The sequence below is a fragment of the Centroberyx gerrardi genome, chromosome 24 (genome assembly GCF_048128805.1).
Source record: "Centroberyx gerrardi isolate f3 chromosome 24, fCenGer3.hap1.cur.20231027, whole genome shotgun sequence".
Taxonomy (NCBI): Eukaryota; Metazoa; Chordata; class Actinopteri; order Beryciformes; family Berycidae; genus Centroberyx; species Centroberyx gerrardi.
In genome coordinates this window covers 22597269-22610692 of record NC_136020.1, presented here as the reverse complement: position 1 = coordinate 22610692, position 13424 = coordinate 22597269, and the positions used below count along the sequence as shown (strand labels likewise).

At 44.7% G+C, this 13424-nt stretch overlaps 1 protein-coding gene across 1 annotated transcript in view; it reads left to right on the top strand.

Annotated features, from left to right (window-relative positions):
• The window catches only part of ccdc3a (coiled-coil domain containing 3a), a 12828-nt gene extending 9555 nt beyond the window's left edge, over nucleotides 1-3273 (top strand). Inside the window, exon 3 of the mRNA XM_071921754.2 lies at nucleotides 1692-3273. Coding sequence (XP_071777855.2) covers nucleotides 1692-1997 — 306 coding nt within the window. The 3' untranslated portion in view covers nucleotides 1998-3273. The remainder of the gene's footprint in view (nucleotides 1-1691) is intronic.
• Nucleotides 3274-13424: the final 10151 nt, after the last annotated feature.

The following is a 13424-nucleotide window of genomic DNA, read 5'->3' as shown; positions in this document are numbered from 1 at the left end:
GGGGATTCTTAGGTTGACACATTTATCACACACACACACACACACACACACACACACCACACACCCCTACATACAGCACTCATCCTGCTCTTGAGTTTTTGAACTGTGAGTGGGAAGGCTGTGTGTATAAGTAAGTGCAGAGGGTCAGGTCTTCAAACACACACACACACACACACCACATGACCCCCCCCCCCCACCCCCCACCCCTTACACACACACATACACACTCCCAAGTGCGCTAGGTATATCAAGTTGTCACTCACAGAAGAAAAGCCTCAGCGAGGGAGAAATAACGGCGCTGCGGAGTCAAAAAGAACAAAGGTTTTCATCAGAGAGGCTGCTGGGAAAAACCACGTCAGTGGCGCTCCCACACTCCGACACCAGCTGACCAGACGGCAGCTGGGGGCTTTTAAACACACACGCACACATACACACACACACACACACACACACACACACACACCTCGACTGTGTGTTTTAGTCTGTCCATCAATCCTTCAGAAGCTCTGATTTATTGTGGTTTAAAGGTGCAACGTAAAGCACTGTATCATCAATAAATCATTAACACATTCAATTAGAGGCTTTAGTTTAATTACTGTAAACAAACCAGTCCATCAGTGTCAGCCTGTCAGCCTCTATCAGCCTCTACTCTGCATCCTCCATAGTTTCTCCACCTGGTGGATCTGGAGGGAAATCTGCTGGATCGCTTTACGGCACAAAACAGGAAGAGTTCTGTTCTTCCAGAGCAAACGGAGCTAAAGCTGAAAGAGTTTCTGGCAGCAGATGGTGGAAGGAGGGAAAGGAAGATGGAGAAATCACTTCCGACATGTTGATCCTCTTCAGGGAGGGGGGGGGGGGGGGGGGGGGGGGGGGGGGGGGGGGGGGGGGGGGTGAGCAACGGGGCTGATGGGAAATGTAGTCTTAATGTGGAGAAACACTAGAACTAACAATACTACTCCCTCTCTCTCTCTCCCCCTCCCTCTCTCTTTCTCTCTCTCTCCCTCTCTCTCTCTCTCTCTCTCTCTCTCTCCCTCCCTCTCTCTCTCTCTTTCCCCCTCTCCCCCCCTCTCTCTCTCTCTCTCTCCCTCTCCTCCCTCTCTCTCTCCCTCCCTCTCTCTCTCTCACTCTCTCTCTCCCCCCTCTCCCCCTCTCTCTCTCCCCCCTCTCTCCTCCCTCTCTCTCCCTCTCTCTCTCTCACTCTCTCTCTCTCCCCCCTCTCCCCCTCTCTCTCTCCCCCCTCTCTCCCTCCCTCTCTCTCCCTCTCTCTCTCTCCCCCCTCTCCCTCTCCCTCTCTCTCTCTCTCTCTCTCCCCCTCTCCCCCTCCTCTCTCCCCCTCTCTCTCTCTCCCCTCTCTCCCTCCCTCTCTCTCCCTCTCTCTCTCTCACTCTCTCTCTCTCTCTCCCTGTCCCCCTCTCCCCCTCTCTCTCTCCCCCCTCTCCCCCTCTCTCCCTCCCTCTCTCTCCCTCTCTCTCTCTCCCCCCTCTCCCTCTCTCTCTCTCTCTCTCCCCCCCTCTCCCCCTCCCTCTCTCCCCCTCTCTCTCTCTCCCCTCTCTCCCTCCCTCTCTCTCCCTCTCTCTCTCTCTCTCTCTCTCCCTCTCTCTCTCCCTCTCTCTCTCTCTCTCTCCCTCTCTCTCTCTCTCTCCCCCCCTCTCTCTCTCCCTCTCTCTCTCTCTCTCTCTCTCTCCCTCCAGCTGCTGTGCTCGTCCGTCCAGGCGGCGCTGTTCGAGGAGGAGGAGCGCGGGCGGAAGCTGCAGGAGCGCCTGGCGGCGGCCGAGCGGAGGAACCGGCAGCTGAAGGAGCGCGTCCGCAAGGTGAAGCGCTCGCTGAGGAACGCCCGCAAGGCGGCGCGCAAGGCGGAGCAGGAGGCGCGGGAGCTGCAGGAGAAGCTGCGGGCCGCCGAGCGCCGGGCGGGGCACCACCTCAACGCCATCACGCAGGAGGAGCCGCCGCCCGGACGCTACGCCGGCGCGGCGCTACGCAAGAGAACGCCGCTTTAACCGAACGACCCCCCCCCGCCCCGCCCCGCCCCACCCCGCTGCCCGCTTGGACTGGAAAAATGAGAGACTGCTGGGCGGTCTCTGTGTATGGGACAAATACATAAACACATACCAACACTCACATATGAATAAACACACACACAGAGTAATAATCTGCAACGTTTTCATATAAATAAATGTCTGTTTTGCTCTTCTCTACCACTGCCTGCTTTAACACAACAACCGAGAATAAAAATCCAAATTATCAGTTATATATTCACACTAATACAAACAACTCTATTTACAAAATCGAGTAATATGTGTTGCAGTTGGTTTCTGGTTGATTTTTAAAGGTCCCATATCATGTAAAACAGGACTCCCTCTCCTCTGTGATGATAAAGGAGTTGGATGTGTATCTAAACATGGTGAAAGCATCAAAACTAAATCCACATAATCCATATTAGAAAAGCGAGCCTCTAAACGAGCCGTTTGGACTTCCGTAACTTTGTGGCGTCACAAAGGTTCGCTCATTATCATTTCTGTAAGAAATAATAGACTAACAAAGTGTTTTTTTCAAAGCGGTCGAGCGGTCGTCATCGTTTATTACCGGAGAGTTTTCCCTACCTGTAGCCGCCGGGCCGCGGCGTCTCACGTTTCGCTCTCGAAACGGTTAGCCAATCGGAACAGAGGGGTCGTTAATATTAATGAGCCTTAAAGACACGGCGACAGAAACGGCCTGTTCTTGGTAAGGCTCAGAGAGATGCTGGAAAATGAACGTGGAGAAATGGATTGAGAGTGTTTTTGGTGCATGACACTACACACACAGCTTTGAATGGACAGAAAGACACAAAATAAAACTCTGGACCTTTAATCTGTAACGCATTTATGTTGCTGCAAACCTGTAGATCTGTTTGTAAGGATCCTGAGGCTCAAACACACTGAGATGAAACTGATCATGTGGTTTTTGATCGTACTGTTACAACAGAAATATTTGATCCAGCTTTGATTCACTGATGAAATGTTTTCATGACAGAAACCTCACAGAGAGCAGCTGGTAAAAACACACAAACATTCGGTCTAGTTTACACACACACGCAACCAGAGGAGCAGAATATATCCAACACATGCAGCAGCTGACAGACTCATTAAAATAAAAACTTCCACCAGAGAGCAATGAAGTGTGACTGACGGGTTAAACTGTAATATCTGATAGATCCTCATGTTCAGTACAGTCATATCATATATCTTGCATTTGATTATTTCTCTTTCTGAATGTATTTCTGCATATAAACTTTGATTTGGATAAACATCAGCGTGAATGTGACGATGTTTTGAAGGAGAATCAAATCACTGGAAAAATCATCAGTTGACATAATTAATTCCATATTGACAGACTGGAACATTTACATTTTAGATTGTTTATATTTTAGATTGTTTACATGTTAGATTGTTTATATTTTAGATTGTTTATATTTTAGATTGTTTACATGTTAGATTGTTTATATTTTAGATTGTTTACATGTTAGATTGTTTATATTTTAGATTGTTTACATGTTAGATTGTTTATATTTTAGATTGTTTACATGTTAGATTGTTTATATTTTAGATCAGGACAGACAAGCACATGCACATAACGTCACCCACGTGCACACACACACACACACACACACAGATACACATACATGCAAATGCACACATACACACACATGCACATGTACACAAAGAACATGCTGAAACACATGTACCCACACTCACACACACACACACACACACACACACATAGGGTTCAGTTAAGCTTTACTGCTTCATGGAGATTGTAAAGAGAATTTTAAGTCAGAGGAGACTGTGTGTGTGTGTGTGTCTGTGTGTGTGTGTGTGTGTGTGTGTGTGTGAGAGACAGAGTTAGTGTCTTTCCATGCATGCCTCTTTTTATTGTCTCTCAAAACGTTTTACAGTTGCAACTTGCGGACATTTTGCGTTCATGTGTGTGTGTGTGTGTGTGAGTGTGTGCATGTGTGTGTGTGTGTGTGTGTGTGTGTGTGTGTGTCTCTGCTCCATCAGGTGAATGGAATGTGTTTCTGTGGGCAGCAGCGGTCCGAGCAGCAGGACGCCGCTGAAATATTCCTCTAATTCAGCCTGGAAAACAGAAACCCTGGAGGGAGGAGAGCAGCGTCCGGCCGCCGCTCGGCACAGGAGGAACCGACAAGACACAGAATAAAACCTCCAAAACACGACAGAGAGGGAGAGAGAGAGAGGGAGGGAGAGAGAGAGAGAGAGGGAGAGGGAGAGAGAGAGAGAGAGAGAGAGAGAGGGAGGGAGAGAGAGGGATGATGGATTTCGAGGCCATGAATCAAAGATGAAGAGGAGAAAAGTGTAAAAGGCAGAGAGTTCAAAAAACACACACAGCTCTGCAGCCAACGTCAACAAGCTGACAATGACAGTGTGTATGTGTGTGTGTGTGGGGAGTGTGTGTGTGTGTGTGTGAGTGTGTGTGAGCACAGGGAGGCATAATACTTTGATTTCATAGAACTTCCTCCCTACTGCTTTGGTTTGTGTGTGTCAACAGGATGCTTAATACTTTCATTTAATAGAATTTTAATGCTAATGCTTTAGGTGTGTGTGTGTGTGTGTGTGTGTACCGGTGTGTGTCAGAGGGATGAATAATTCTGATTTCATAGAACTATTATTGTACTGTTGTGTGTGTGTGTGTGTGTGTGTGTGTGTGTGTGTGTGTGTGTGTACTGGTGTGTGTCAGAGGGATGCATCATTTCAATTTCCCAGAACTTTCATTCAGCTGCTTTGGTCTGTGTGTGTGTGTGTTTGTGTGTGTGTGTGTGTGTGTGTTTGTGTGTGTGTGTGTGTCAGTCAGTCAGTCAGGTAACACTTAGTGAGATGTCTCTTCATCAGATGACCTCTAGAGGGCGTCTCTGACTAACAGATGGCTTCTCTCCTATGGGCTAAACGCCACATTCAGTCCCATGCTGATGATGTCATATTGGATCTCACACAGAGCCACACTCTTCGCCATCAATTTACAGACATCAACATCTTCTTCTGTCCTGCGACGGTCGGTCACGCTCTCACCTGGTCTGTGACCTTGGGGGAACAGGTCATTTAACCGAGTCCCGCTCTCTACCGTTAATTTACATACATCCACGTCTTCCGTTGCCCTGTAAACTTTAATGTTGGGTGACGTTATTACCTGTGGTGTCTAAGTGATGTTAGTGGAATTATTTAAGTCATTTACGTGCCGTGGATCTGTACAGGATCTGTGCTTGTTATACCCCCAAAACCCATGACTTCTCCTTCCTGGAAAACAGAGTATATTTAATGGTGACATCATGCTGCACCAGGAGGCAGAAATAAAAACTTCAGCCAATAAAACATCACAGATTCCCTCACGGTCCCGCCTCCTTCTCAAACCAGAAAAACAAAAGGCAAAGCAGTTTTATTATTCCAGTATTTTGTATGGTGAGATATTAAACTCTTCACTAGATGTTTCTGTTGGATCTCTGCTCAGATTACTGCTCTACATTGTGAAAATTTGACTTATATATATTTAAGTCAACTACAGGCCACCGTCCATGTTGCTGCAATTCCTATTCTTCACCAACAGCAGTTGAAGTTCTTGGTTTGCAACATGATGACACTTTCACACACTGGATCCTATATATTTTTAAAATATTGAGTGATGAACTTCAACTGGGTACTAATAATTTATTTTTCCAACCTGGATATATAGGTTATTTACAAATAAACTCCTGAATTAAAAATACTACAACACAAATCTTAATGACATGAATTCATAACAAACATCAAGTTAAGTAGTATCAAACCGATGTTAGTTATATGAAGATAGGCTCTTTCAAAGAAGAAAAGCAGGAAATGATGGTTTACTGTTATTCTTTTTGTTTGCATCGGTGTTTGTTTGACTCAAGCTGTTCACCGCCAGCAGGTCACAGTTTACCGTCCTTTTTATTTCCCTCCACATCCCTGTTTAGAGTCTCATAATGGCTAAATGTGCAAAGTGTATCCTCATTGGTTTAAACACAGAACCAGCAGCAGCTTCCCTCGACGCCTGAGGCAAACCAGTGAGTTTAGAAAAAGACTTTTACAGGGAAAAGTGTATTTTTAGGGGGGGAAGGAACATGTGCAGACAGTGTGTTTTTAATGGTTTTACGCTAATAATGCATCCCAACATCTGCTACATCTGCCAGAAGTGCCTGCAACATCTGTCCTGCGTCTGCCCAACGTCTGCTGAACTTCTGCCAAACGTCGGTCAAACGTCTGCTGAACGTCGGTCAAAGTGTTAAAGTGTGTCTGCTGTCTGCTCTGTATCCGCTCTGTGTGTGTGTGTGTGTGTGTGTGTTGACATGCTGACACGTTTACATGCACACTAACAATTCAACACTCTGATTATTGAACTTGTCTGGGAAACACCTTCATCTGTTTGTCTTAATCAGTGTAAGGTGATAATCAGAGTAAGCAGAGGGCATGTAAACACCAGAGTCAGATTTCTTTTGTTTTTTTCAAAGGTCAAAGGTCACCAGACTCAGTAAACTGGATGATGCATTTACAAAGCAAACAACCTGGCTCAGTGCAGTCGAGTGTCAAAGCGTTATACCGATATTAAATGAATAATTAACTAAATAATTACCAAAAAAGAACAACCAATTCTACTAGCATCCAACTGTTAGCTAGCTTTCTAGATTAAATGTCATATAAAAAGAATCACAGCTGTTATTTCCTAGTTGTGTTTGCTATTTAGTAGCAGTTGTAGTCCTGCACCGAGCACTGTCAGCCAATATTTCAAAAATAATTTTCTTGTCTCTGATTGGTTGATGTTGAAACCTTGCCAGCAAAGCTTTAAATTTCAAACTGATACGTTGTTTTCAGTGAGAAAAATAAAGTGAAAAATGAAAAATAACGTGAGAAAAATTTGCCCTAAAATTTGCTTGTGTATCATCAGTTTAAGAGATGTTATACCTGTAATATGACACTAGCACACACACACACACACACACACACACACACACACCAAATGAAGAGACAGTGAAAGAGTCACGATCATTCGGGATTTATTCCAGGAGAAAGATAAACGAAACACAATCAGTCGCTCTGGCCTCTGTCGTCATGGTAACTCTGATATGTGCACATGATTGTCGAAGGCATCGGATATACAAGCCCCATTAACAGAAAGTCATCATCATCATCATCATCATCATCATCACAGCACAGTAAGAGCGGCAGGCAGCGCCGGCTCTGAGACATGGAGGTGTCGTGACACCGGTGCACAGGATGGAGTTAGTCGTGGTCACATGCAGAGAGTAAATACAGCCGGAGTCCGCCGGCTCTGGACAGGACACCCACAGGGAGACGCCGGGTCCCACCGGGCAGCAGGCCGGAGAGTTAGCTATTAAAACGTTTCTCTGAGGCAGGAATCATCTGATTGGTTGAGTTAAACCTCAGTGGGCGGAGCCAAAGAACCACAGTTAGCATTAGACTGAAGCTCTGTGGCCAACTTCATCTCTAAATTTAGCGAGTTTTCAGACTCCGCTCATGATTATTTCTCAAAAGCGACTAGCGACAAATCTATGAAGGTATTTATGTTGCAAAAGCCGAGGGAATGCGCACTGTGGCTAATGTTAGCTAACTAGCTCGCTAGCATTAATACTCAGATGCAGTCGAGAATCTAATCGAATCGAATATAGCTACTTTTTTGGACTGTAGGGAACAAACTTAACGTGTTGACTCCCAAAGCATTTGTCGATAAATCGGTGCAGCCGATGCCGATGTACGTACATTTGCGCTACTTGCTTGTCTAATCCAATCCATCCAATGCTTGTCTAAACATTAGACTGAAGCTCAGTGAAAAAGACAAGAGGTAAGAGAGGAGGAAGCTAATATTATGAAGCCTAGCGCTCTGCTGCTAACTGAAAAAATACAATCTATCATACTAAGTTATCTAGGTTAGCTAGTTAGCTAGCTGAGCTTCAAGTTCAAACTACCATACTAGCCTATAGCTAGCTAGGTAAGCTAGTTAGCTAGCTGCTGACCTTCAACATCATGAATACCATGGACATGAAGGAATGAAGTAAAGAAGTCATTGCCATTTCTATTTTTAGCTTCTGTTTTATCCACAAGTTTGCCAGTTAGCTAACTTGCGATCTGAAAAATCTGTGGTTCTTTGGCTCCGCCCACTGAGGTTTAACTCAACCAATCAGATTATTTCTGCCTCCCAGAAACGTTTGTCAAGCTGAAACTCCGGTCTGCCGCTCAGTAACCCAGCTTTTCGTGGGACACATGGGCATCTCTTCTTCTGTAGGTCTTTTACATAATACAGAGATACAAACATCATACAAGGGCATATAAGATTATGCAAACACTCGTGGTGAAGTTGAATTCTTGAAGCACTTTTTGTCGACATGCTCGTATTTTTCATCTTTTGTGACGATGCACTTGAGGGTTTATGTTTTGCTTCAGTAGGCGGTGGAAGTGACTTTTGAAAAGCTCTGAGGAGAGCGAGCTCGACCCTCCGGTCCGTAACAGTGTGTGATTCTGAGTCGGTCACAGCTTTGGATTGTTTTTGTTTTTTTTCCCACAGAATGGCAAACGTAAGCCTGAGTTCGGTAAACAACGCCGTCACCTTTAGTCGGTTGTGGTAGAATACTGATGGCATTGAACTCTGCACTGTACAACTGTAGATGGCAGTCACCCAGTGCGTTACGCTGGAGTGTCATGTGAAAGCAAATTGCAGTGGGGAGTAAAGAGGGAGTTTAGCTTTTTTTTTTTTTTTTTTACATTAAACATTCCATAGAGAATACAATCAACTCCCCCGACACACTCGCACACACACTCACACACTCACACATGCCTGAACAGCACAACATTCGTAAATATTATCTTGAAAATGATCATTCATATTCACAATCTATGTACAGTAGCGTCTTTTTCATGGAAAGATTCATTCAGAAAGCAATAAAAGTTTTTTGTTTTTTCTTTCAGTAAAAAGAACGACGAGAGCATTAACCGCAGCGGAGCCTGAACCTGGACTCTCTCCTCCCTGCCGCCGGCCTCGCATCACATTCACAAACCCTGCGCCTGCATGCGCTCGCATTACAAACGCCCGGTCTGAAGCAGACGACATCACATTTAATGATGGATGTTTTTACAGTGTCGGTTTTGACGGTTTATCTGCTGCGTAGGCGTCGGAGAACCTGCCTGGTCCGACGCTTTTATAACGCAGCTCATGTAATAATAATAATAATGTGATAATCTCCCTCAGAGCTGCAGGGATCCAGCGTCTTGCTCACGGACACTTCAGCGGGGCGGACGCTAGCCAACATGGAGGCCGAACCCTCGGGTCAGACTCTCCGCCCTGCTGCCCCGTGGAAAGGTAAAACTTTTATCTCCAGTTTTAGCTGACTGCTGACGCTGTCGTCTCCCCTGTGTTTCCTGATCCTCGACCAAACCACTGACCAATGCACTGAAAACCGTTAAGAAAAAATGCATAGCTATCAATGGGTACGTATACATGCACACAATACTCTGGTTACAGTGAATAATCAGATTAAGGTGTTGGTTCGATTAAAGCCCTTACATGGTTCAAAGTATGAGTATTTCCCCCGATAAACCAGGTCTACATGGATTCATTTTATAGTCACATAAGCTTACTCAAAAACGGAAATAACACAATGAGATCCAGCCCACAGCCGATATCAGAAGAATGTCAGAATATATATATATATACTGTATATGTATAACTATATATATAGCTGAAAGCAGAAGTATGTATTCATGCAGCACGTGACACATGGGTGTTGCTATTAAAAACATCAAATTTGCGTGGTTATGGTGTCTACATGGCCAAATAAATCTAAAGACTGAGCAAAAATCAACGTGTCAACTGGCCTTTGCTTACACAATCATGACTTTACTCTGATGGTAATTAGCCTAAAGTCCTATTCAGACTGGGTGAGAAACGTCACGACCGGAGAGTTGAGACTTTGGGTCTGATCTCAGTTTGAGGTGAACGCTGCTTTCAGGTGCAATTTGAGCAGATGGTCCTTTCCCAAAAGAAATGACACAATATTCACCAACAATCCCAGGGTGTCAGTTCAGACGGGACTAATGTTAGCTGAGGTTATTTTTATTGGGCGTTTTACAGGAGGTAAAAGAGGCCGGGATCTTTACTGACGCGGGCGCGAACAGTCCGTAAAAATGACTGCCATGGCAGATTGGGATGGGACAAAAATTGCAGACATGCTCCTGTAATGGTTACATTACCCGCCCTCCCCTGAAAACTAACCCTGTCCATAGTTGGGAGTATTTCCTTAATCAGATTTTTAATGAGATTATTAGTGTGCATGTAAATAATACCCACTGCGGAAAACTGAACAAGCTTTTCTCAGTTCTTGAAAAGCCAGATTTTGGGAGATAGGAGGTTTCTGTTGGACTCTGACCATACTCAGGCTGTAAGCAGGCAGTGCATTGTGGGTAGCGGTGGCTAGTGAACCTCAACGCTGGCCAACAGACTCAATATTGTTTGCTGCCCTGCTAGGGCAAACAGCAATAACGACTTCATGAGTGTTTTAGCTATCAAAGCTCATGACTAGTGCTTAGATTTCATATCAACTAAAACAATATCTATAAATGCAATAAACAATACAGAGTACCGCCCACTTCTGTACCAACAGTACGTTTGGCAGGACAGGAGAAAAATACTGAAGTCGTTTTCTTAGTTACTGCACTTTGGCTCTGCAGCGGCATGTCGGGGTTAAAGACATGAACTTAGATGCACCGTTTATAGTGAGATGATCTGGTAAGAGCTAGATGGCAGATGGGTGGGGTTTACCACACAGGACAATACAGCGAGTTTCCATAAAGTTTAGACAATCACAACAAAGTATTCGAAGGTTAATTCTGTATATTGGTTGTGATCTTAAATTCCCAATTAAACGGCATTTTGAGAGCATTTTGAGTCCTTAATTTGATGTATTTTCTGGTGATATTATTGGTTGTTTTTTTATTTACGCCTACTGGTACGCCATGAGGTCAGCATTGAAGATACACAGTTCTCCAGGAAGAGAAAGTAATATGGGATTTTGATATAAAAATACAAGAAAATAAAAATGACCCTGATGTGGTAAATCGCACCCATCTGCCATGCCTTGCAGGTAAAAACAAACCCTACGAATTCTTTGCAGATACTATTGAACCAAAATCTGGATGGATCGGACGAAGGAAGCAGGAAGGAAGGTAGACGGCCACGGACCAGGAAGGGTTAAAGAGAGATCAATACCTTGTTGTCTCTCTCCAGATTAGTTAGCAGTTGGTTCAGCCCTTAGTTTTAGTTCAGTCCATTCTTGAACAGTGTATATAGCTCTATGTAGCTTCCTATCTGACTAATTCTGGTAATCAGGTAGAACACGATCAACCAAATTTTCTACGTACCAAGCGCTAGTCTTTGGCTACAAATCACAATAAAGGGATTAGGTAGATTTGCATCTAATAGAGACATGACAATCTGATATGTGTGAGTCAGCACCCGACATTGTACAGTTCTGCTTTCTGAGTTCTGTGTTAAGTCTAAAAAAGGCTCTAAACACCAGTGACCCAAAACGAAGCTAGACCCAAACCTGCTTTGTGCCACCTCGACTCTGGAAGTGCTACAACCTGAACCCAAACCCCCAAAACTCTGCATCAAAAATGTTAGTTCCAAATATAATAAAGCAGTGTTGTAGTCGAGTCACCAAACCTTGAGTCCATGTTGAGTCCCAAGTTCTCAATGTTTGAATCCGAGTTGAGCTCGAGTCCGAGTCACCAGTTTGAGTTCAAGCTTGCGAGAACAAACGAAAAAGAACAAACAAATTTACGTCACATTAAAAGCTAGTTTATTGGTTGGAATGGTGACTCTTAGTTGTGGAATTCAGTCAGTTAATTTCAAGATAAATTGTAAGATAAATTCTGTCTACATGTAGGCCGATACTGTTGACCAACCAGATGATCCGGTACAAATTTAGGAAAACGCTGAAAAGAAGTGCAGCTGATGTCTGAGAAGTTCAAGTCCTCAGCGCACAAGTTCAAGTCCAAGTCTGAGTCATCAATATTCAAATCTGAGTCAAGTCATGATACATCGAAATCGGGACTCGAGCTGGACAGCTGAGACTTGGCACTCGAGCTGGACTACAACACTGCTATACGGACATAAGTTCTCGACCCATCATTAACTGTGATGCCCCAACGCCTGGACCAAAAACATTTACAGCAAAAATTGAAACCAGGAAACCAGGTTTTCGCCAACACACAGTGCAGCTGCAGTTTTCCCTGAGCGCTTCTGGACTGGGCGCAGCTCGAAGAAGATCCAACGGCGATGGCGAGGCGAGGCGAGGCGAGGCGAGGCGAGGTCATGGCTTCAGTACGAGAGGGGAGGAAGGGGCGGCAGGCAACGGCTTCTCCGTCTCGGGTTTTGACTCCGCAGGACGGGTGTTGTGAAAACCCACGTGGCAGGAAGTTAAACATCGGAGAGACGGTTTCCAGCAGGGACTTTTCAACCACCTGAAAACTGCCTGTAGTTTGGGAATCCAAATATCTTAGTAGCCGCTAACATTCTCGACTGGAGACAGTTTTCCAGCACTTACCTCTATCCTATCCTATCCTACACCTGCTGCATGGTTCATAGTAACCTGTAAATGTGTCCCTTAAAGGGTGATTGTTATAAAAGTCTTATAAAGTAAGAAAATAATAAAACACATCGGGATGTTTCAGGTAACAAAGAAGTCGTACAATGCTCTGACACCCGCTGTGGGGCTTTTAAAATGGTTTACAATCTCTATACTCTCTGTCTGATAAACATAGGAGGACGAGGAGTCTAACTGGTGGCTGCACACACACAATCTGTGTCTGAGAACGCATCTGAACCTCCCTGTGCAAAATAGGTAAAGCGCTTACTCATGTAACCACGTCTCAACAGTCGTATGGTACTTTTAAAGCACTTCTTAAAGCACAAACAAACAAACAAGCCCATAAGGACATGTGAAAGGTCTTAAAGGGGCTTTGTGTAGCATTTTAACTTCAATAAATCATTACACATTACCTTTGAGAATTTAGTAAAATTACTGTAAACAAATGAGACCATCAGTGAGCAGCCCGTCAGTCTCTCTCAGCCTCTACTCTACATCCTCCATAGTTTCTCCACCTGGTGGATCTGGAGGGAAATCTGCTGGATCGCTTTACGGCACAAAACAGGAAGAGGTTCTGTTCTTCCAGAGCAAACGGAGCTAAAGCTGAAAGAGTTTCTGGCAGCAGATGGTGGAAGGAGGGAAAGGAAGATGGAGAAATCACTTCCAACATGTTGATCCTCTTCAGGGAGGGGGATGGGGGGGGCAGGAAGCAACGGGGCTGATGGGAAATGTAGTCTTAATGTGGAGAAACACTAGAACTAACAAT